This window comes from Toxorhynchites rutilus, chromosome 2, assembly GCF_029784135.1.
Source record: "Toxorhynchites rutilus septentrionalis strain SRP chromosome 2, ASM2978413v1, whole genome shotgun sequence".
In the NCBI taxonomy this organism is placed as follows: domain Eukaryota; kingdom Metazoa; phylum Arthropoda; class Insecta; order Diptera; family Culicidae; genus Toxorhynchites; species Toxorhynchites rutilus.
Genome location: NC_073745.1, coordinates 123824987 through 123851608, shown reverse-complemented (window position 1 = coordinate 123851608; position 26622 = coordinate 123824987). Strand labels below are relative to the sequence as shown.

General features: G+C 36.3%; 1 protein-coding gene across 1 annotated transcript in view; it reads left to right on the top strand.

Annotated features, from left to right (window-relative positions):
- Window positions 1-26622, top strand: part of LOC129765066 (uncharacterized) — a 137662-nt gene that overhangs the window by 100446 nt on the left and 10594 nt on the right. Inside the window, exons 3-4 of the mRNA XM_055764903.1 lie at window positions 16493-16636; window positions 26373-26479. Coding sequence (XP_055620878.1) covers window positions 16493-16636; window positions 26373-26479 — 251 coding nt within the window. The remainder of the gene's footprint in view (window positions 1-16492; window positions 16637-26372; window positions 26480-26622) is intronic.

The following is a 26622-nucleotide window of genomic DNA, read 5'->3' as shown; positions in this document are numbered from 1 at the left end:
CTTTCTTACAATTTTCTTCATCTGAGATCATCAAGCGGGTTAAATTGCTCGGCTGGCGCGTTTTAGACACATCTCCTATAGGTAGATAGTTGAAATCCAGTTGTTTCCTGTGCACTATTGCAATGACATTTTTTTGTTTCTAGTATGAAACGATCTAAGCCAACGCAAAAGACCATACGCAAGTTATTGGTGAGCGGGGAGGTATTGCCGATAACAAATGCATTTGAATGCTGACAAGGAAGAGAGCAGAGGGAAAAACAAAATCATACATACGTGCAGATTGAGTTTATTTTGACTCACTCGTTATTTTGTTTCGTGTGATCCTTCCAAAGAAGTATTCGCGCATTCGATTTCCACTCTTTGTTTTGTTATGGTCATTCTCAGTCCCGAATGAAGATGGTCGGAGAGTGAAAAATGATTCATCGTGCAATCTCACGATTGCTTGCTGCATTCTCTTCGCCATGATTATTCAAAGCAGTTACAAGAGTGATTTATAATTAGGTGTGGAGAAATGAGCGAATGAACTTTTCCATACTTGATCACTGACACGAGTCTTAGAATACATTTGAAAAAAATAACAATTCAATACTGAAGTAAAATGCATGAGCGATTTGTTCCGACGAACAATTGCAAATACAGCGCGGACTCGATTATATACAGTCTCCGATTCCTTTTCACTGTGTATAATCGAATCCTGTATATAATCGAGCCAAAAAAACCTTTTTTTTATTCGTTTTTTATGCATATATTTTTCGTTTCATTCATTTTTAATTCATACCCTTAAAGTCAGAAAACACCTTTCTCACATGAAATTTTTTTCCAGAATACCTCGGAAAGTGAAAGATATTCATATTTGGTGAAAAAAATCCTTCTACGCATATATTCGAATTTCAACAATAACAAAGTTATAGAACTTTTTTTTTGTTTCAGACTCTGTTTCCTCAAACTGGCTCTACACTAAAAAGTACGCTGCGTAAGCCAATTCTGTTGCCTTCATTTGAAAAAATGAAAAAAATTAGTACCGGATATGGTAGTGAAACATCTAAATTAGTGAATTTAAATAACTGTTTTGGAAATAGAAAATACAAAGTTATCAATTTTTGATGTGTGACTATTAATTTTATCCCAAAAATTATTCAAGTTATTTAAAGTAAATTAAAGTTTTTCTTTTAATGCAACCGTTATCTTCTTCTATTTATATAATTTAAAATGGATCGTCTAATGTGTTGATAAGAGCATAACTCGAGGAAGGAATTGTCCGATTTAGGACTATCTTTATTCTATCATATTTTCTGTATCAAACATTTATTCCATGTAACGGAGAAACATGTTATTTGTAAGCGGTTGAAAAATTGTGTTTGAAAATGACGAGTACTAGGAATTTTATATATATCCCATTTATTTATTTATCAGGCTAATTAGCATTTTATCTGTAACAGAGCCGGGTTTTCATCGTGTAAATGTACATATGATTATGTTTCTATAAATTGTAAATTACACAGTAGTAGTAGCCATTTAGGCGTTAGGTTTTCTGTTCCATTACATTATGGTAAATTACACTGTAGTAGCCTTTTAGGCGTAAGGGTATTCTATCTGTTCTTCCATTGTTCAGCAGACCGGACAGCGGAGACAGTTGATATTGATCATTGTTGGGTTATTTATAGAACAGCAGCCCGATGTTTCTTGCAGAGCAAAGCAGTTGTATGGATGAATCGAACTTTGTTCCACCGTGGATCGATCTCCATAGCTGATGATGGTTGCGTGGACGTAGTTATTCTATAACAACACAAAGATGGTCAATTGAGGGCCCTGAGTTTGAACTCACGATCGATCGCTTAGTAAGCGAACGTGTAACCTAGTGGCTACGGAGACCCCCTAGGATTTTTATAGTAAAGGGTAATTTTAAAGGGTCGATCAGGGAGTGTATCGAAAAGTAGTCTTAACCCTTTCATTACGGCAGTGTGCTCCGCCGAAGTGCTACTCCTGTACGGAGCACTGCGCCGAAAAGTATGCACATGCACTGGTGTGATCGAAGAGCAGTATGAATTTCATGTCGTCTAAAGACGACGCTCGTAACGAAAGGGTTAAACATTTAACACGTTATTACGCACAAACGGGTGAACTTTGTTATGTCGTATAATCAGAGCACGCTTTGCTTACATGTCATAAATTGAAATAGAAGTCATTTAGTCGCGGTCATAAAGTTGTTTTCGAAATGTTACGGATTGATTTGGAAACTAAAAAGAAAATTCTGCACAATTGGTGCACCGAAAAGGGTGTTACATACCTATAAAATAACAAAAAAAATCAAAGTTTGTCCGGAAAGTGTTAAACAAATCGTCGCAAAGTTCGGTAATGAGTGTTCTTTCGAGGATCTCAGCAGAAGTGGACGAAAACCCGAACCAAGTAATCCCGAAAAGTTGTAAATTATATTCAGAAGAACAGGTCTGCATCTATTCGTGATTTGGCCAAGAAGATCAGAGCCAGTGTTGGGATGATTAAGCGGATTAAACATAGGCATGGTCTAAAGACCTATAAAAAGCAAAAAGTGGTCAAAAAAGTTACAGGAGGGTTGTGTCCGAGACACGACCGCATAGTTGACGTAGGATTCCGTTAGGCTATCTGTTGATTTTGGATATGTTTGAAGAATTACATCGTTGAACTCTTTGATAATTATTTGGTGGCCCTGAAAACGGCTGTTTGGTTGTTGGGTATTGTTTGTTCACTATACCAGTGTTTACATGAAAGACAGTAAACCGTCGTTGGATGGTGCGTATCAGATAAAAGATACCAAAGTGGAACGAAATATGATGAAAACCACCTTCCTTGATCTTAGACGAAATGCCTCCAGTGTTATGTATGGATGACATAAAGAAAAAAAAAACTCACCAATGTATGATAATTGCCAATACCGAACACAATTATCAATTTTTCTCATCAGTAAAAACATATTACTTTAATATAGAGAAAACATATTTGAAATAGAAAAGGTAATTTTCTATTATAATTTTTACTTTCTCAGTGTTTATTCAACCCAATGCGAATTTTAATTGGACTAACAACACTTAATACTATATGTAGAAATCACATCACGCTTTTATTTATGAAAATTAAATTTTCATATATCAAGTCATTTTTAACACAACTGTGACAATATACATTTTTACACTTACACTTGTGCTGAATTTTCCACAATACACGATCGGTCATTGATGTGAAATTTCTCGAAGCAACAAATATTAAAGTTCCAAATTTAAATTTTATTTGCTAGAATTAATCGTATCACTCACCTTACTTGGAATATAAAAATGCCCCCGACTTGCATATATTTGCAATGCTGATTTGCATATATTTGGTTGAGATTTTTGAATTGTTCGATAGTTAGTTTCATGTCATATATTATTTTCTTCAATATAAAAAAAATGTTATGAAGTGCAGAAATCGGTTGATGCAAAAATTTCACCAATCCATCATGAAATGACTGAGCAATAGGCGTTTGAAATTGGACAATTTTCACGATGTGCTCGATTTTCGATTTTCAATTTGTACCCCAATATGTTCCCGAAAGACGTAATCCTACGTCAAAATACGTGCTAAAACAGGAGCTTGAAAGCTATATGAGCGTGTTTTGAACAATCCCAACCAGTGCATTCTCATGGATGAGGAAACATACTTCAAAGAAGATTCCAGAGCGCTGCAAGGACCTCAATTTTATACCAAATCGATTGGAGAGAGTGTACCATTTGCGGATACGATGGATACGACGGATACGATGTTGCGATGGAAAAATTTGTCCAAAAACTGCTCGTTTAGCAAGCCATTTGCACGTGTGGCATGCGATCGTCAACTTTTTTTTCCCAAAAGGGACTATAAATGCTCAAATTTATGTGGAAGTTTGCTTGAAGAAGAGATTGCTTCCACTTTATAGAAAGCACGAGGTTCCTTCTCTATTCTGGCTGGATTTGACATCAGAACGTTATGCCAATCCACTCTAAAATGGTTTTCGGGAAACAACATCATGTTCGTCGAAAAAGACCTCAACCCACCTAACGTTAACGTTAATAGTCCCCAGCTGCGGTCAATTGAACGTTACTGACCAATTGTCAAGGCCAAGTTCAAAAAAGAAGGCACAGCCTTTAAAAATATGTCAGATTTTAAGAAGAATTGGTCTGCAGTGTCCAGAAAGTGCACAAAAACTACAGAGGCAGAATTTGATGAGTAGAATTAAATCTAAGGTTCGATCATTTTTTAGAAATCAACAATAAGCTTGATTTTTTTTTTCATTTCATTGCTATGTAAACTGAATATTCTTTAATAAAATTCACTTTTGTAAACACTTTCTGAACGTTTTCAGTTTTATTTTGATGTTTGAAAGTTTAAGGCTACTTTTCGATATACTCTTTAGTAAATCAATCAATGAACAGTTCTGCGATTGAACCCATGAACGTGCGCTTATTAAGCGAACGTGCCATACAAATGAAACACAATTTTCTGCATTACTCGCATTACTAATGGAAACAAATTAGGTATATTGAGGTTCTAATGTGCAATAAATGTTTCTATGGTAGTTAGACTCTCCACCCCGCTCTCTAAGGGGGGGCAAATAAAACACAAATTTCTGCATTACTCGAGAATTAATCAAGCAAATGAAACCACATTTGGCATGTGAAAATTTTTGGGTGCAATAAATGTTTTTACGGTGGTTAGACACTTCTCCCCCCACTCTTAGGGGGGGCTGCCATACAAAAAAACACAAATTTCTGCATTACACGAGAATTAATCAAGCAAATGAAACCAAATTAGGCATATTGAGGTTTTTAGGGTGCAATAAATGTTTCTATGGTAGTTAGACCCTCCACCCCCCTCTCTAAGGGGGGGGTTGCCATACAAATGAAACAAAAGTTTCTGCATTACTCGAGAATTAATCAAGCCAATGGAACCAAATTAGTCATATTGAGGTTATAGGGTGCAATAAATGTTTCTATGATGGTTAGACTCTCCACCCCCCTCTCTAAGAGGGGGGCTGCCATACAAATGAAACACATATTTCTGCATTACTCAATAATTAATCAAGCAAATGAAACCAAGTTTGGCATGTGAAGGTTTTAGGATGCAATAAATGTTTCTATGGTATTGCCATACAAATGAAACACAAATTTCAGCATTCCTCGAGAACTAATCAAGCAAATGAAACGAAATTTGGCATGTGAAGGTTTTAGGGTGCAATAAATATTTCTATGGTGGCTAGACTCTCCACCACCTCTCTCATAGTAAGACAACGTGAATGTTTGAAAGTATTGGTAATAAAAAAACAAATGTTGGACGGGACGAAGTTTGCCGGGTCAGCTAGTTACAGATAAAAATAGCCTTATCTCCTTCGTTACCACGTTGTCCGGAACATTGTTTGTAATAACTTTATAGCCCTGTAAGATCGCGACTACTTATGCTATCATAAACTGATCTACGGTGGTATACCCTTTCGATCTTCTAAATCAGCAGCCTTCTAAATTAATTTAATGCATTTTTGCATCACCAAATAACATACTCGATATTATGACATCCTGGACCACAATTACACAAATTGTTAGTAGTGAGACCTACACGATAAAAACATGAATTGAGCACAGATTGATTGGACAACATACAATATAATATAAATTCAATACCTATTATCGGTAAATGGAGAATAATTCATTTTATGCATCAACTCACATTATGAGCTAACGCCCGAATTTAGACAAAAATATTACTCGTTGCGTCGGGGAGGAAGCGAGTGGATAATGCAATCGAAAGAAAACATACCCAATAAAATCGTCAAATTGTTAACTTTGTTACTATATTCACTGTTCATGTTTCAAGCAAAAAAAAATCTGGATAAATTTCCTGTCTTATGATATATAACACAACATATGTCGCAATTGCGTTTGAAAATTCTTAATAAATCGTTACATTTTTCGAAGAGTGAACCCCCTATATAGAAATCAAAAACATAGTCCTACGTCGAAAAAAAAATTGGGCAGGACGAAGTTTGCCGGGTCAGCTAATGTTGAATAACAACGGTCACGGCACACTCTCCTGCAGAACACCAGATGTGGTACTGAATCTACAGGATTTAGGTATGTTGAACCACGACATACGATCACGAAGATATGAAAGAAATCCACTCCGTAATCGAGTCAGGAAAGCCTATGCATTTTAGCTTCTCAACAACGAGGATGTGCGGAACAGTATCAAAGGCTTTCGCGAAGTCAATATACATCGCGTCAACTTGTCGTCTCTTTTCAATTTCATGTGACAGTGCACTGACGTAGCAAACAAAGTTCATTGTAGTAGCTGCATAAACCCATGTTGACCTACGAAGATAATCGGTGACGCCGTGTTGTATAGGATATTGTGCACCAGTCTCTCAAATATCTTAGTACAGATACGCCACGAAAATTAATCACCCTACTGTGATTCCCGGGTAAGAGATAATCACACAAATCAGCAGATCGGGTTTAAAGGAAACAATTCATATTTTTTTGAAAAAATGTGATCATTAATAACTGTTCCTGATGCGAACGGATTTTGATGAAATTCTTCGAAATTTGTTTGATTGTTCATACTTTACGATCCCTAGTCTATATATATTTATATTTATATTTATATATATTTATATATATATATATATATATATATATTTAGAGAGGGGGGTGGAGGGTCTAACTACCATAGAAACATTTATTGCACCCTAAAAACCTCAATATGCCTAATTTGGTTTCATTTGCTTGATTAATTCTCGTGTAATGTAGAAATTTGTGTTTTTTTGTATGGCAGCCCCCCCTAAGAGTGGGGGGAGAAGTGTCTAACCACCGTAAAAACATTTATTGCACCCAAAAATTTTCACATGCCAAATGTGGTTTAATTTGCTTGATTAATTTTCGAGTAATGCAGAAATTTGTGTTTTATTTGCCCCCCCTTAGAGAGCGGGGTGGAGAGTCTAACTACCATAGAAACATTTATTGCACCTTAGAACCTCAATATACCTAATTTGTTTCCATTAGTAATGCGAGTAATGCAGAAATTTGTGTTTCATGTGTATGGCAGTCGCTTAATAAGCGCACGTTCATGGGTTCAATCGCAGAACTGTTCATTGATTGATTTACTAAAGAGTATATCGAAAAGTAGCCTTAAACTTTCAAACATCAAAATAAAACTGAAAACGTTCAGAAAGTGTTTACAAAAGTGAATTTTATTAAAGAATATTCAGTTTACATAGCAATGAAATGAAAAAAAAATCAAGCTTATTGTTGATTTCTAAAAAATGATCGAACCTTAGATTTAATTCTACTCATCAAATTCTGCCTCTGTAGTTTTTGTGCACATTCTGGACGCTGCAGACCAATTCTTCTTAAAATCTGACATATTTTTAAAGGCTGTGCCTTCTTTATTGAACTTGGCCTTGACAATTGGTCAGTAACGTTCAATTGACCGCAGCTGGGGACTATTAACGTTAACGTTAGGTGGGTTGAGGTCTTTTTCGACGAACATGATGTTGTTTCCCGAAAACCATTGTAGAGTGGATTGGCATAACGTTCTGATGTCAAATCCAGCCAGAATAGAGAAGGAACCTCGTGCTTTCTATAAAGTGGAAGCAATCTCTTCTTCAAGCAAACTTCCACATAAATTTGAGCATTTATAGTCCCTTTTGGGAAAAAAAAGTTGACGATCGCATGCCACACGTGCAAATGGCTTGCTAAACGAGCAGTTTTTGGACAAATTTTTCCATCGCAACATCGTATCCGTCGTATCCATCGTATCCGCAAATGGTACACTCTCTCCAATCGATTTGGTATAAAATTGAGGTCCTTGCAGCGCTCTGGAATCTTCTTTGAAGTATGTTTCCTCATCCATGAGAATGCACTGGTTGGGATTGTTCAAAACACGCTCATATAGCTTTCAAGCTCCTGTTTTAGCACGTATTTTGACGTAGGATTACGTCTTTCGGGAACATATTGGGGTACAAATTGAAAATCGAAAATCGAGCACATCGTGAAAATTGTCCAATTTCAAACGCCTATCATTTCATGATGGATTGGTGAAATTTTTGCATCAACCGATTTCTGCACTTCATAACATTTTTTTTATATTGAAGAAAATAATATATGACATGAAACTAACTATCGAACAATTCAAAAATCTCAACCCCTATCCTAACGGAAATACCCACTTCTGATTGGTCGAAATTGACGACACATGCGGCGGTTCCCTAACAGAGACATCAAAACCAAGCTGTCTGGGGGAAATCAGCATTGCAAATATATGCAAGTCGGGGGCATTTTTATATTCCAAGTAAAGTGAGTGATACGATTAATTCTAGCAAATAAAATTTAAATTTGGAACTTTAATATTTGTTGCTTCGAGAAATTTCACATCAATGACCGATCGTGTATTGTGGAAAATTCAGCACAAGTGTAAGTGTAAAATTGTATATTGTCACAGTTGTGTTAAAAATGACTTGATATATGAAAATTTAATTTTCATAAATAAAAGCGTGATGTGATTTCTACATATAGTATTAAGTGTTGTTAGTCCAATTAAAATTCGCATTGGGTTGAATAAACACTCAGAAAGTAAAAATTATAATAGAAAATTACCTTTTCTATTTCAAATATGTTTTCTCTATATTAAAGTAATATGTTTTTACTGATGAGAAAAATTGATAATTGTGTTCGGTATTGGCAATTATCATACATTAGTGAGTTTTTTTTCTTTATGTCATCCATACATAACACTGGAGGCATTTCGTCTAAGATCAAGGAAGGTGGTTTTCATTATATTTCGTTCCACTTTGGTATCTTTTATCTGATACGCACCAGCCAACGACGGTTTACTGTCCTTCATGTAAACACTGGTATAGTGAACAAACAATACCCAGCTTATCAACAAGGAGGATGTGCGGAACAGTAACAAGCGGGTTTAAAGGATACAATTCATATTTTTATGAAAAAATGTGATCGTTAATAACTGTTCGTGATGCGAACGGATTTTGATGAAATTCTTCGAAATTTGTTTGATTGTTCATACTTTACGATCCCTAGTCTATATATATATATATATATATATATATATATATATATATATATATACATGCTCGAGATAAGCGCAGCTGTCATCCTTTGTGGAGAAAGTTTTGCTACTGGCAAGCGAAACCAAATCACATATAACATTTCAGAACGACATTTACTTTCTTGGTGATTAAATAAACGAAATAAACTCTATTTGTTAATCTCAACAGCCTCGAAATGAGTAACACTGCTTCATTATGATCAAGATTAGCGCAAATGCAATTCTAGTTGAAAGCAGTTTTGCGACTGACACGCGAGCCTAATAAAATTGATACCTTAATATAACTTATTGAATAACTTGGTATTCTCCAAATAATTTTTTGATGCACAACCTTAACACCTGCTTCACCATAGCGTCAGTTCAATGCATTGATGATAGAACACAAATAAATTTAAATGCTTGGAAAAAGGCTTAATATTTGCCCCCGCAGAGATTCATTACCAATACCCTAGCGTAAATATTTCCCTCCTGCTTTCTCCCCTTCTTGTTTATATTTATCATTACGACTGCATAACTGACAAAACTGACAAAATTCCAGAACATTTATTTTCTTGGTGACCTGACGATAGCTTGATGATTACCCATACGATTGTGTAGCTCAGAACTTTAATGAAATGGCGTCAGTTTGATGCAATGATTTCAATGCCAGAGACATCAGCGAGTAACTTGGTCGCGTCCACAGCTCAATCCGAAACGAAGACATGTGATGAAGCAAAACAAGGAAGAACAAGCGATATTCATTGCTTTAACACTCCTATACTCGCGCATTGGTCTGTCAGACCGAGAAATCAATAATTCGTTCATTTCTCAGAAAATATCAACACTACGACTTTGCGATTCTATCTAGCTTCGTTATTCGTCGTTCGTCATCGTTTAGCGTATCGCATGTGTTGGTACAAAGGGGAAGTGTGCCACTTTTCCAACACTTTCGGTCTGACACACCGACGCGAGTATAGGAGTAACTTTTTTGGACAAGTGCCTTTTTTATATTTTAGAATATTGTTGGATGAAATGTATAAATTAATGTTAGTGACATGGAATATTTATTGAATATAATGCATAACATCATTACCGGACTATTCTTATTTGATTTCAGTCCCTTTTGATACTGGATTGAACGGATCCATATATTGACTATTCGTCGATATATTCGTCGTTAGATTCATATGTTCAAAAGCAAAATATAATTGTTTGACTTTCGTATAGTTATTCGCTAAATATAATAGTCATACATATACACACTTGTGAAAGAATTTCACTTGTGGAAGAATTGTAAACAGTAAACTGTAAACTAATCGGTAGCTCATGGTAATTTTTAACAATTACAGTTTCGGGGATATTTTTTTTATAATGGACAATATCGACAAAAAAACAAGAAAAAGAAAAACGAAGTTCCTAGAAATCCTTTTATATAATCTTTTTATGCCCCATCTAAAAAGAGCATTAATTCTTAGTTTACCAAGAAAACAGAGACAAAGAATATTAGAAATATGCAAATTTTATATTCCAGAACCTTTATCATCTGGTAATTATCTAGAAGGTCGTTATACATTCTTCGCTTCGAAGAAAGACCCGAAAAACACGCAACAATATGGTAATGAAATGGTAATGAAACGTACGCAATATATATATATATATATATATATATATATATATATATATATATATATATATATATATATATATATATATATATATATATATATATATATATATATATATATATATATATATATATATATATATATCTTGAGAGTTGGACATAAACGCGTGTGTTCTGGTTGTGCACTGGAGAACTAATGAAAAGTTTTATTGCTCGTTTACTACAGCTAAACAAAGTAGTTGCTACTAAGCAAACCTGTAACTAGGGTTGCTGGGCTGCCATACAAATGCAATTTTGGATATGAGGGTTTTTGGGTATGCGAAATGTATATTCTACGCACGATGAAACGCACTCCTATATCTTCTTATAAATATACCAATAAAAAATTATCGCCGAATGTGTTGATAAGAGCAGAACTCGAGGAAGGAATTGTCCGATTTAGGGCTGTCTTTATTCTATCATATTTTCTGTATAAAACATTTATTCTATGTAACGGAGAAACATGTTATTTGCAAGTGGTTGAACAATATTGAACGAGAATTGTGTCTGAAAATAATCTGATATTATAATGATGAGTTTTGTTAGAAATACTAGGAATTTTATGGTAAAAGGTAAATACAATGGGGTCGATTAGAAGATTAATCACTGAACAGTTCTGTGATTGGACCCATTAACTTGCTCATAGTAAGAAAACGTGAATGTTTGAAAGTGTTGATAAAAAACAATTTTTGGGCGGGACGAAGTTTGCCGGGTCAGCTAGTGGATCTATAAATGGTTTGTATTGATGAAAAGCATTCTCATTTACCCATATATTTTTTCTGCTTATTTGTGTGATCGATAACGAGCAAATAATACATCGAAGTAGAACTATTTTTATATACCTCTGGGGATCAGACGCACGTTAATCACACGCTCGAAATGCAAATGCAGAGAACAAACACTGAAACATGTGAACGGACGCTGTGGAGAGAGGAAATATTACAATTTAAGCTCCGCTCAATGGAAACTTATCGAAATAGCCAAAGCTTAGTAGCAGAGCATTCGCAGTTTGTATTTTTCTATTATTTTCTATTGCTATTAGTCTGAATCCTTCCGAGCAGCAAACATTAAATCATGGTGCGACTTTGTTCGCGGTTTTATTTGTGTGTCGTCTGGTGGAGAGCGCTTGTGTGTTTTTGCGTCACACGTATACATTGCTGTTGGTTTTATGCGTTTCCAATCGCAGATAGTAGTGTAATGAAATATTAAGAAATAAGGGTGCTAGTGAACCAAACATAATCGCCAGTGACCGTGTTTATGGCAACTGGAAAAAGACCGAAGAATAACGCTTTTGATTTTTTTCTCGCTATTCTCGTGCTCGTCGTATTATTCTCCTGAGGGAAATAATGAATCATGACTCAACCATCTTCAGATACTGCTACAAAACCACGGTTCAGGGCATAAAGTAAAGTAATATCCGAAGTAATAAAAAGCGAATTGATTTTGATAAATTTTTGCCGGGATAGAGCTTGTGTGATTTTAGGAGTGTGTGATGACATTTTTCGATCATTCGATTTTTGACGTAGAACTACGTCTTTCATTAAGGGTGCCAAATCAGAAAACAGATCACGGTTTTATGAAATAAAGTTACCATCAATAACTATTTTCGCCGCAAACGGATTTTGGTGATTTACATACCAAACGAAACGGAAATTCCCTAAGATTTATTTGATATGCTGTACATTACAATCCAATAGTCTGTATATGGTTTAAAATAATGAAAGCTGGAAGCATTCCCTTTCCCTCATACATTTGTTCTGTCCATGTATGTGCTTTCCCGAACAAAGCTGTCTATAACGAGCAACTTATCAACGAGCAACAAAGGGGAAATCATAAGATATAAAATCTCCGTCAACAAAGGAAAAGAAGAAGAACGAAGGGGAATATTTGCCTAGAGTAAGAACAGTGGATCACGCTGAGGCAAACTTTCATTCTTCGTAAGGAAATCGACTGAACAACATCGTTGCTGGGTGAGCTGAACGGCGAGGGATCGAATGCCTTTCTCAAGGTAATGGGGGTGGAGGAGTAATATTATGGATAAAGTAGAGTTTTCCAAGGGCCTTTTTGAAGGTTACGGACGAATGAACTGAAGAAGTTTAAAGTATCAAGCAAGAAAGGAAGGCAAACTTTCAGTATCGTTCTGTATTTAACCCTCCTGTACTCGCGTGCAAAATCATAACACGTATACTCGCGCACGGTGTCACAGACCGAAAATTGAACTTCTCTGTAATGTTGCCATTGTGTATTTTTTAAGGCTTTATTGGCATTTATTTGAAGAAGAGGGTATGATTGAATGAAAAAACTCCAAAAAATATGTTTTCTTCATTTTTATTATGTTATAATAGTCATCTAATTCAGCCTCCTCAGAACAGAGTAATTTTTGATACTCCAACACAAATAACGAAATTCGATTTTTTCACTGTTAAAAGTTAAAAGTGTTAAAAGTAAGCAACTGAATATAATTCATGGAAGTTTAAAGAGCTGTAAAATAACATAAAAACGTATTAAACGATTGTGGTTCCATTGGAGTAAGAATCAGAATATAGCATAACTGCATGCTCGAAACAAACATATTTTTTACATTTCATGCAGTTGTTGCGTGTTTTTCGGGTCTTTCATCGAAGAGAAGAATGTATAACGACCTTCTAGATAATTACCAGATGATAAAGGTTCTGGAATATAAAATTTGCATATTTCTAATATTCTTTGTCTCTGTTTTCTTGGTAAACTAAGAATTAATGCTCTTTTTAGATGGGGCATAAAAAGATTATATAAAAGGATTTCTAGGAACTTCATTTTTCTTTTTCTTGTTTTTTTGTCGATATTGTCCATTATTAAAAAAAATATCCCCGAAACTGTAATTGTTGAAAATTACCATGAGCTACCGATTAGTTTACAGTTTACTGTTTACAATTCTTCCACAAGTGAAATTCTTTCACAAGTGTGTATATGTATGACCATTATATTTAGCGAATAACTATACGAAAGTCAAACAATTATATTTTGCTTTTGAACATATGAATCTAACGACGAATATACCGACGAATAGTCAATATATGGATCCGTTCAATCCAGTATCAAAAGGGACTGAAATCAAATAAGAATAGTCCGGTAATGATCTTATGCATTATATTCAATAAATATTCCATGCCACTAACATTAATTTATACATTTCATCCAACAATATTCTAAAATATAAAAAGGCACTTGTATAAAAAAGTTACTCCTATACTCGCGTCGGTGTGTCAGACCGAAAGTGTTGAAAAAGTGGCACACTTCCCCTTTGTACCAACACATGCGATACGCTAAACGATGACGAACGACGAATAACGAAGCTAGAGAGAATCGCAAAGTCGTAGTGTTGATATTTTCTGAGAAATGAACGAATTATTGATTTCTCGTCTCGTCTGACAGACCAATGCGCGAGTATAGGAGTGTTAAAGCAATGAATATCGCTTGTTCTTCCTTGTTTTGCTTCATCACATGTCTTCGTTTCGGATTGAGCTGTGGACGCGACCAAGTTACTCACTCGCTGATGTCTCTGGCATTGCAATCATTGCATCAAACTGACGCCATTTCATTAAAGTTCTGAGCTACACAATCGTATGGGTAATCATTAAGCTATCGTCAGGTCACCAAGAAAATAAATGTTCTGGAATTTTGTCAGTTTTGTCAGTTATGCAGTCGTAATGATAAATATAAACAAGAAGGGGAGAAAGCAGGAGGGAAATATTTACGCTAGGGTATTGGTAATGAATCTCTGCGGGGGAAAATATTAAGCCTTTTTCCAAGCATTTAAATTTATTTGTGTTCTATCATCAATGCATTGAACTGACGCTATGGTGAAGCAGGTGTTAAGGTTGTGCATCAAAAAATTATTTGGGGAATACCAAGTTATTCAATAAGTTATATTAAGGTATCAATTTTATTAGGCTCGCGTGTCAGTCGCAAAACTGCTTTCAACTAGAATTGCATTTGCGTTAATCTTGATCATAATGAAGCAGTGTTACTCATTTCGAGGTTGTTGAGATTAACAAATAGAGTTTATTTCGTTTATTTAATCACCAAGAAAGTAAATGTCGTTCTGAAATGTTATATGTGATTTGGTTTCGCTTGCCAGTAGCAAAACTTTCTCCACAAAGGATGACAGCTGCGCTTATCTCGAGCATGTATTGTTCTGCGACCACAAGAATGAATCATCAAACAATTATCGTCAAATGATTCTACAATAAAAAAAACATTTCAGGGCAACCAAACTGGTAGAATGATTATTTCAAAATTTTCGTAGCATTATGAAATAATATCCGCAGTTATAAACAAGCGACTTGAATTACACTACAGCGTAGTTCTACGTCAACAATGCGGTCGTGTCTTGAACACAGCCTTCTATATTTTTTTCGAATTCTAACATTAATTCCGGGTTTAGGGTGGCATCAAAGTGCAACGCATCTTAAGCCGAATATGAAGAAGGCCGACAATAATTTCGTAGTCTTATCTTATTTTTTTCTAATTATTTCAGTTATCCCCGAGATGGTTTTCGGAATAATGTCATTTAGAATCGAATTGTCAACAATAAGAAACTATTAATAAACCAAAGACTATTTCGATAAAGAAAATTTTTGTTCATGGAACTAAAAATAACGATACTTGAATATTATTTTTATTTTCATATAACGCCAGGAAACGTAATAAATACACAAATAACGAACCTCATAAATTCTGTTTTCGCAACGTATTTTCTTCCCTGGATAAAGCTTATAATCGCTACGGCGAGATTAAATTTATTATTCTGATTGACCTCAATTAACATTCTAGCATACACACGCACACACACGTGAGCCCCATTCCGATGCCGATGCCAATGGAATCATTTCAATAACGAACCTCGCGAAGGCTTATACCTGTCTCCTAGCGCGCTCCGATCGAATGGCGGTATACTTCTCGCGCTTTCTGAACCCTCCACTCGTTATTGTCAATCAATCTTCGTTACCCTCATTTTTCGCCCGGAAATAATTCCCGTTTACGGATCGAGAGCGAAAACACAGCGATATTCGAAAGCGGCCATTTTCAGACCCAGGCAAGATGCAAGTGCGAACCTGCTCCTCTTATCAGAACTGATCTGCACGGTACAGACGGGCAAACTGGAATCTGGCTAGCAAAATCTTTGCGTCAACGTTTGATTTCACCCCCGTCTACCGCTATTTGCAGAATCACTCACTCTGATTAGGCGGATCAGTTGTGCATTCGGTGTTGGATTAGCATCTCTGACAGACCCGTAACTTGTTGTGTTGACAGTATGTGGTGTCGTTTCAATTTAAAGCGAACCGACCGGTTGTAAACAAGCAATCAAGAGCCACCAACCCCAGGATCAGAAGCTGTGTCCCTGCGCGAACCGTGACGATGATAATATTAATGGTTATGTGAAAGCTATTTTTCACTTCATTGGCGGGCGAGTATGTACATAAATAAGCGAAATGGCTTATCAAGGAATTATCGGCTTCGACAGCAAATATCACGCGGGTGAAATCAATGGCGGAAATTAATAGAGTTTAATAAACATCATTTTAAATTAAAATCGACCGCCGCACAGCGGCCGCAGGTGAAAATGCACGGCAAAGATTAAGTTAAAGCCGGTGAATCGCGAATCGTGTGTGCGTGTGGAAATGCAAATCATTGTTTAAAACAACATCGATCCGCGAGCAATTAAAGTGTTAACCCGCTTATTTCGTTTCCTATTTGCAGATAGTGGACGGGAATGCAAAAACCGATGTATCGAACCGACGCGAACCAGGTCAGTTCTGTGGTGAGTCCGAGCAACCACAAACATTCATCAGCGAAACAAGTGCCGTCAAAATCGTCTTTCATACCGATAATTTTACCGATCAGGTAAGTTGGCTCTCCGACACGAGAAAAAAAAATTAACATGCCCTCAATTCCATCCGCATGTCCTAGTTGTCAAAACTAGTGGAACACGATACCGAAAATATATCTGGACATACAAGCATATCCACTTTGTGGCGTTGTAAATAATAAATGTGCCACAATTTGAAAGTGCTTTCCACAATCGTCAGTTGACAAAGTTTTCGTGCTGAGTGCGGTATACACGGGTGCATGGTCAAAAGTTTCCCACAAAAGTTTCGCTGACGGTTGTAGCTTTTCCCGCTGGTGCGCGGAGATAAAAAAGGACACAAAATAGAGCGAAAGAATAAAGGAAGAAGAAAAATAAAGAGGTGAAAGGATGTCGTTATGCAACGTCTACGGTTTCAGCGACAACGGCAGCACCAGCGAGGACAATGTGGTCAGACAGACACACCGAATCCCACCACTTGCATTGCAGAGGGTGGTGAAAAAAAATGGTGCGGAAATTGGTGTGAAGAACAAAAAGTAGCGGCGATAAATCAAGCCTTAACAAGACAAATAACTTGCCGACACTTGCCTCGCGTATTAGAACAAAAGTTTTGTTTTAGCACAGTTCGGCGGACAAGATAAAGCACTCAATTAGCCAAACGCTTTTTGTGGGGGTTTCGGGATATAGCCATAGGGCTGTATATGATTAGAAAATATCGAATGATCGTCCTGCTATATACGGTTACATGGACTGGCATTCGATCTATTAACAATGGGCCTGGCCGGGTAAGGGAGTAAAAAGTGCCCCCAAACCAAATCACTAGCTGTATGGAAAATATAGTATAGGGTACTAAATAAAACATTTTGGCAGTAGTACCATATATTTCAGTCCTTATATGGTGCACCATAGAATCTATGGTCAAAATGCACCTTTTCGTTTTTTTCACGCCATTCTCAATAGCTTTGAGACAAAAATAAGAAAAAAATACTAAAAGTACATCTTACTAAGGTGTATCGATAAATATCTTCAAACATTTTTTTCATTAAAAAATCTAATAATAAAAAAAATTAAATACCCGGTACAAAAAAAAATTATATATAATTTCTGGCATTTCGAAATTTTGAAAAAAGTAAAACTTTGAGACCCACTTCTGCTCTAATTTTTATTTAAATGCGTTCGTATGTGTCATTTTTTCTACATGTGACGTATTTTTTTCCTGAATTTTTAAGAGCTTTGCGAGACACAAAAATAATTTTCTTCATCGTCTGCATTATTATTTTTATTTTCTTGAAATCGATTATTTTATTGTATTCGTGGTTTTCAATTGAAAGATTAAAATAAAAAAATAATAATAATTTGGATTTTTTAAAGTGCTCTTCTCATTAATCCGAATGATCTTTCCACAAGGACTTTATTTTTTCTCACAGAGCTCTATCGTACTGCTGACTCCTATGAATTTGGTAAACCATCTAAATCCAATGTAAAAAAAATCTCATATACTTCAAGATATGAGAAATATCTTTGTTCAGCGCAATGCTCTAAATATACCGACAAAATTTAGATATATAAAACACAAAATTTAAATAAATATAAACGGGTCTCTAAATTCAAAATAAATAAAAAGTACCCAAAGGCCAAAAAAAAATCCGCAATCCTCTTAAAAATTCAAGAAAAAATTACTCTACATGTGGAAAAAACAACACATACAAACGCATTTAAATAAAAATTAGAGTAAAAGTGGGTCTCAAAGTAATATTTTTTTTTGACGTCGGACTACGTCTAACCGGAGTACATGGGGGGGGAGGCTTTGAAATGAAAACCCAAACACAGAACATGCAGGAAAAAATGAAAGATTCCGAATGCTTATAACTCTAACATTTCTTACTGGATGGAAAAGATGTTTGCATCAATTGATAGGGGATATTTCTACACTTCTATCGCAATTAATAAAAGGTTATTTTTCATCAGATCAACAATTGAATAACTGTAAAATGTTAAGCGTTATCTAAACGCCCTAACTGCCTTGTTTTGATTGGCCCGATTCACGGATTCCCCAGCACAGCCATCAAAACCAAGCAGTCTTGGGGAAATCGGCATTGCAAATAGATGAAAGGGTATTTTTTCCGATTGAAATATGTTTCCCTAACACAGACTTCAAATCCATGGAGCGTAGGGAAATTGGCATTGCAAATACATGCAAGTCGGGGACATTTTTGTTCTGGCTGAAATGTGTTTGCATAACACAGACTTCCAAACCAAGATGTCTGGGTCTGAGGAGGCTGAATTAGATGACGTTTGATTATTCTTTCGTAGACATATTTTGCTTTAGGCATCATACCAAACGTAAAAGGACTGTCATTAAATTTTCTTGTAACGAAGAACATAATCTACCACACCTTACATGGTATTATACAATCTTGTTACTCACAAAGCGAATATATTGAATTCAATTGAATTCGGAAATTGTTTCATTCAATTAAAAAGGTAGTCAACTACGTCAACCTTGCGGTTTTATCATAGATATAACCCACCCATTTTTTTTTCAAAATTTCGAAATACCTGAAAACATGAAAAATGAATCATTTTTTTTGTACCGCGAAAAACATTCTAAAAATTCTTAAAAAGGTCACATATATCTAAAATAGACGTAGGAAAAAATTTGAATACAAACTAGAGTAGTACTGAATCTCAAAATAAAAAAAAATGATTTAAAATAAAAATAAAAATTAATATCAATTTTTTTAGTATTTGATTTTCTGATGAAAAAATTGTTTGAAAATATTTATCATACACCTTAGTAAGATGTACTTTCAGTATTTTTGACGTAGGTCACAGGTCACGTTTTATGAAATAAAGTTAACGTTAATAACTATTTTTGCCGTGAATGGTTTCTGACGATTTACATACCAAACGAATTGGAAATTCCCCAAGATTTGTTTGATATGCTATACATTACAATCCCAAAGTCTGTATATGGTTTAAATTGATGAAAATTCAAAGCATTCCTATTTCCTCATACGTTTGTTCTGTCCATTTGTGTGCTTTTCCAAACAGAGCTGTCAATAACGAGCAACTTATCGACGAGCAACGAAGGGGAAATCGTAAGATGTAAAGTCTCCGTGAACAAAGGAAAAGAAGAAGAACGAAGGGGAATATTTGCCTAGAGTATAAACAGTGGATCTCGCTGAGACAAACTTTCATTCTTCGTGGGGACACCGACTGGATAACACCGTTGCTGGGCGAGCTGGACGGCGAGGGATCGAGTGCCTCTCTCAAGGAAATTGGGGCGGAGGAGTAATATGAGGAAAGTGTAGAGTTTTCAAAGTACCTTTTTGAAGACGAATGAACTAAAGAAGTTTGAAGTCTTTTCAATACAACAATGAAAGGAAAGGCAAACGTTCAGTATCGTTCTAGATACGAAGCAATGAACATCGCTTGTTCTTCCTTGTTTTGCGCCATCACATGTCTTCGTTTCGGACTGCGACTGTGGACGCGACCAAGTTACTCACTCGCTAATGTCTCAGGCATTGCAATCATTGCATCAAACTGACGCCATTGCATTAATGTTTTGAGCTACACAATTGTGTGGAGAATCATCAGGCTAGGCTATCGTCGGCTCACCAAGAAAATAATTGTTCTGGAATTCTGGCTGTGATTCGGTTTCGCTTGGCGGTAGCAAAACTCTTTCCTCCAAGGATAACAGGTAAGCTAATCTAGGCAGGCAATATTAATAGAAAGGGCTTCTGTTGAGAAGAGCGCAAAACGGAGATAAGTGTGTGTATATTTAGATGCTTCAAGCCATCGATATATGGATATTTGTGTGCGTTCGTGCTTGCTTCATAACACGTACGAAAGAATAGTGCACCTTCGCTACGCAGAAACCCCTTGTATCTGCTCCTGTGTATTGGTGGTGCAAAGTATGCAACCGTAATGATAAATTTAAACAAGAAGGGGAGTTAGCGGGAGGGAAATGTTTGCGCTACGGTGTTAGTCATGAATCTCTGCTAAGGCAAATATTCAGTCTTTCTCCAAACAGATAACATTGTTTGTATTCCGTCATCATAAAGGCTTCGTTGGTGCCTTTGACATTGCATCAATGCATTGAACTGACGCTATGGCGAAGCAGGCGTTAAGGTTGTGCGCCAAAACATTATTTGGTGAATACCAAGGATCTTGAATATCGTGCTGGAATTATATCAGATATTTGGGTTCGTGTATCAGTCGCAAAACTGCCATCAACTAGGATTGCGTTTGCGCTAATTTTGATCATAATGAAGCAATGCTACTCTTTTCGAGGTTGTTGAGATTAACAGAAGGAGATTATTTCATTTATTTAGTCACCATGAAAGTAAATGTCGTTCTGGAATTTTCTATGTAATTTGGTTTCGCGTGCCAGTAGCAAAACTTTCTCCACTAAAGATGACAGCTGTGCTTATCTTGAGCATGAGAAAGTAATGCACCTTTTTTCGAGGCCAGTAATAATCAAAGAAGCGTTTCTTTTGAGAATAGCGCAAAATGATGAGAAGTGTTTATATTTCTAGCCGCTTTGAGCCACCAATGTATGGCTCTGAATGCATGCTATGGCAAACGCTTGTTTGGCGCTTGATTCACGTTGTACGAATGATGCCTAGAGGTGCGATTCCTCTTAGACAATACTAAATAACAGGTAGCATGATATTTGATACTTGCAAATATTGTCATTGTTATTGTTTCCATACGGTGCCAAAGATATATTGATGTAGTTATAAGATGTGGAATAATGGTACTTGTGCAACAAGTATATAATCGGCTATAGCCGAGCCTATGTCAATTGCGAAAAAGGCCACCGGAATAGCGTTCGAGGTAAATTTTCAAATCATTGACATGAAACAAATTGCGACATACGATAAGGCTAGTGTATTGTTCTGCGAGGGCGAGAATGAATCATCAATCAATTATTGACAATTGAGTCTACAATTAAAAAAAAAACATTTCAGGGTGATCAAACCATTCTACTAAATAGTTATTTCTAAATTTCACAGCATTATAAAATAATATATTTTGAATAATTTGCAATTTTGAATAATTTATATAATAATTCAAAAAAAAATTTGTATAATAATTCCATATTGAAGCTAATATGGGTATCAAATGAAAGGGCTTAACTAGTAGAATGCAGTTATTTATGAAAAATGCAAATCCAAAATGGCGGCCTCTACAAAGTGGCGGATTTCATATTTTCTCAGAACCATCAATATGGGTATCAAATGGAAGGGCTTGACTACTAAAATACAGTTATTTATGAAAAAAAATTATAGGAGGCTGTGTCCAAGATACGACCGCATTATTGACGTAGAACTACGCTGTTATTTTATATAAGTCGCTTGTTTATACCTTCGGATATTATTCTATAATGCTGTGAAATTTTCGAAACAACTGCTTTGTAGAATAATCTTTGAAATGGTTTTTCATTGTAGAATCAGTTGACGATAATTGATTGATGATTCATTCTTGCCCTCGCAAAACAATACACTAGCTGATCGTATGTCGCAATTTATTTCATGCCAATGCATTGAAAATTTACCTCGAACGCTATTCCGGTGGCCTTTTTCGCAATTGACATAGACTCGGCTACAGTCGATTATATACATGTTGCACCAGCACCATTATTCCACATCTCATAACTACATCAATATATCTTTGGCACCGAATGGAAACAACAACAATGACAACACTTGCAAGTATCAAATATTATGCTACATATTATTTAGTATTGCCTTAAAGCAATCGTTACCTCTAGGCATCGTTCGTACAACGTAAACCAAGCGCAAAACAAGCGTTCGCCATAGCATGCATACAGAACCATACATTGGTGGCTTGGAGCTACTTCTTCTCATCATTTTGCGCTATTCTCAAAAGAAACGCTTTTGTTGATATTACTGGCCACAAAAAAAGTTACATTACTTTCTCATGCTCGAGAGAAGCGCAGCTGTCACCATTAGTGGAGGAATTTTTGCTACTGGTAAGCGAAACCCAATTACATACAAAACTCCAGAACGACATTTACTTTCTTGGTGAATAAACAAGCGAAATAAACTCTTTTTGTTAATATCAACAACCTCGAAAACAGTAGTAATGCTTCATTATGATCAATATTAGCGCAAATGCAATCCTAGTTGAAGGCAGTTTTGCGTCTGGAACGCGAACTTAAATGCCTTATAACATTCCAGTAAGACATTCAAGATGCTTGGTATTCCCCGAATATTTTTTTGGAGCATAACCTTAACGCCTGCTTCGCCATAACGTCAGTTTCATGCATTGATGCTTTCTCAAAGGCACCAAAGAATCCGTTTACATTTTCGACCGACGCGCCGAAATCGCCTATTTTGCTGTTGTTCGATGCGGTGCCACACTCGCGAAGGCTCGGTTCAGTGCGAACGCCTTTCACTACACCAACATCGTGTGCATCATTAGATGACGCTTGCCTCGAGATTTCATTGCCCCTGGCAATGCGTTCGTTTTTTGCTGGGCTAGAGCCTGCCTCCCTCTTCTTCTCGCTCATCACACACTCCAATCTCCAATCTTAGATTGAAGCGCAGCGAAAGCAAAGTGAACTGGATTGCTCAACAGTCCAATGCCGAATGAAAGTTTGACTCAGCGAGATCCACCGTTTATACTCAAGGCAAATGTTCCCCTTCATTCCCCTTCGTTGGTCGTCGATAAGTTGCTCGTTATTGACTGCACTGTTCGGGAAAGCACACAAATGGACAGAACAAATGTATGGAAAAATGGAAATGCCTAAAGTTTTCATGAATTTTAACCATTTACAAACCAGGGGATTCTAATGTGTAGCATATTAAACAAATCTTAGGGAATTTCCGATTCGTTTAGTGTGTAAATCGCTAAAATCCGTTCGCGGCAAAAATAGTTATTAACGTTAACTTTATTTCATAAAAACGTGACCTGTTTTCTGATTTGGCACCCTTAATGAAAGACGTAGTTCTACGTCAAAAGGCAAATCCAAGATGACGGCCATTACAAAATGGCGGATTTCATATTTTCTCAGAACCCCGTCAATATGGGTATCAAATGAAAGGGCTTGACTAGTAGAATACAATTATTTATGAAAAATGCAAATCCAAAATGGCGGCCACTAGAAAATGACGGATTCATGTTTTCTCAGAACCACATCGATATGGGTATCAATGAAAGGGCTTGACTAGTAGAACACAGTTTTTTATGAAAAATGCAAATCCAAAATGGCCGCCATCACAAAATGGCGCCATATTTTTTTCAAAGCTCCATCAATATGGGTATCAAATGAAAGTGCTCAACTGGTAGAAGACAGTAGATCATGAAAAATCCAAATCCAAGGTGACCGCAGTTCCCAAATAAACAATTACTTTTTGATGGTTCCATTCAGTTTGACCTGTTTGTATGTATGTTTGAGTATTTGTAGGGTTGTCCCACATTAATAAAAAATTTACCCCGTTCCTATTGACTGATTGATCTGAAATTTGGAACTACGTATTCCATGATCTAGAAAAATTCAGTTTGGCAACCGCTAAAAAATGGCTGAATGGCTTGACTTGGAGAATACACTACACTATGAACAACATAAATTCAAAAAGGTCGCCGCCACAAAATGGTCGAATATGTATTTTTTGCAATCCCCTCAATATTGGTATCAAATGAAATGATTTGACTAATAGAACACAGTACATTAGCATTAGCATTAGCATTAGCATTGAGCAAGTTGCACAATATCGTAGGTGGTACGAATTCAGAACTGTTAAGTTAAAAACTAGCCTCCATCCGTTGCTGATGATTGGTAATATCTCTTAGATGAAGGCATGCTTTCTCCAACAGTAAAGAATTGTCCTGGCCACGTCCTTGCAACTGCTAAGGAAAGGGAAGGAATGTTAGTTCGACATTTACTTAAGAGAGATGCAGAGAACTCTACGACCTCTCATAAATGTCTCGGGAAATTAGGAATGTGTTAGTAGGGTAGGTAAGCCATAGGATACACTCAGCCGGTGTTACTGGCTTAACTTGTTATTACTATTACTATTACTATTACTATTACTATTACTATTACTATTACTATTACTATTACTATTACTATTACTATTACTATTACTATTACTATTACTATTACTATTACTATTACTATTACTATTACTATTACTATTACTATTACTATTACTATTACTATTACTATTACTATTACTATTACTATTACTATTACTATTACTATTACTATTACTATTACTATTACTATTACTATTACTATTACTATTACTATTACTATTACTATTACTATTACTATTACAAATATACTGTAGCGTTGCCTGCACGGTCTTGGCTTTCTTTCATACAACTAAAACTCGACCAATCGTTTTAGCGTGCAACTGTCGACTCTTTTATTTTTCCGACATTAATTCTACAAACTAATTCTTCTACCTTCGAATTTCTGGGGAGGCGCGTTCGATTTAGGCGGAGAAGTGTTCGATTTTCGACAAGGGTGATGCACTTTTTGATCTTGACGACAAAGCGCAAGTGTGCTTCAATGAAATATGGAAAAATGGAGCGAAGCATTCTCCAAGCGTCTCTATAATGATGTCTGAAGCGATTAGGGCCGCTTCAATACAAACGAGTCAACCTAGATAAAACCGTTTAATAAATAAGTGCAAATCATAATTATATTACGTTTACCGAGAGAAAATTCTTTTTTTTTCATGACTCGATTATCCGGATTGAAAAAAAACTCAATACTCCGGATAATCGAGTCCGACCTGTACTGCCAAAATGTTTTATTCAGTACCCTATACAATATTTTCCATACAGCTGGCGATTTGGTTTGGGAGCAAATTTTAACTCTTTTACCCAGCCAGACCTTTTGGAAATATAAAACAAATATATTTTTTGCATCGCGCCACACTGAAAAAAAATCTGATGGCTATACAATATTCGCCATACAGCTAGTGATTTGGTTTGGGGGCACTTTTTACTTTTACCGACCAGGCCGTTTGTGCAAAACACAGCGGCAGATCTCCCAAGTGTCGCGAGCGTCAGGTCTCTACGCACCACATCTTCGTCGACTTCAAAGTTCGACCAACGACAACTATGGAGTATCATGGACGAACACGGCTTTCCTTGAAGGCTGACAAGACTGATTCAGGTAACGATGAACGGTGTGCGGTACCTTTCTCGACAAGCACAAACAATTCGATCGAGACCGACATTCAAAATGATTGCTCCACATGATTATGGTGATTCAACCTTTTGTTCATATATTAACATACATTAATGTCTTACCAAGAAACAGACTTTCACCATGGCCACATTCACGTGGATCAAAACCAAATATTGCTTCTAATGAATGTGTATTTGTTACAGCTTATGTTTGTGAAATCAGAAAGATTGTTACAAAAAATGCGACATATTGAACGTTACATTTGCATTGTTCTCTTGCATCACATTGTCAGAAGCAGCACTGTTTGCATGCAACCATCAGAAGGGCGCTTATGCACTTCACTAATGGCATAATGCGACTGTCTGCCTATTCATGGCTAGAACAAGCGAAGAACTGAATAGAGCCACATAGCACACTCTGTATATCAAAATAAACTGCAACTATTCAAATCGCTTCGATTGTGGAAAGTACAATAAGTTGCAGTTTCTGAATAGCTTAAATGGTAAAATGCTATACCAACAAAATCAACATAACCCTATAAATCATATGCGTTCGCAATCCACCCGACTCATGATAACCCTTCATTGTTCCCATTGCAGACCTATTTTGCCTTTGACTCCCGGGCGGAACAGCAAACGGAGGTGTTCAATCGATACGGCCCTCATCCGGAGTTGTACCCGAATCGACGCGGCGAGGTCGTCCCCCTGTAAGGAACCCATGAATGCGCACACGTTGCACTTCCATCCATATGCACATAAATGCAATTACTCAATATGTGTGCTTCACTCATGTTGTGCATGTATTTTCATGCATGTTCCGTTGTCGTTTCTGCTGCATATCATAATCAGA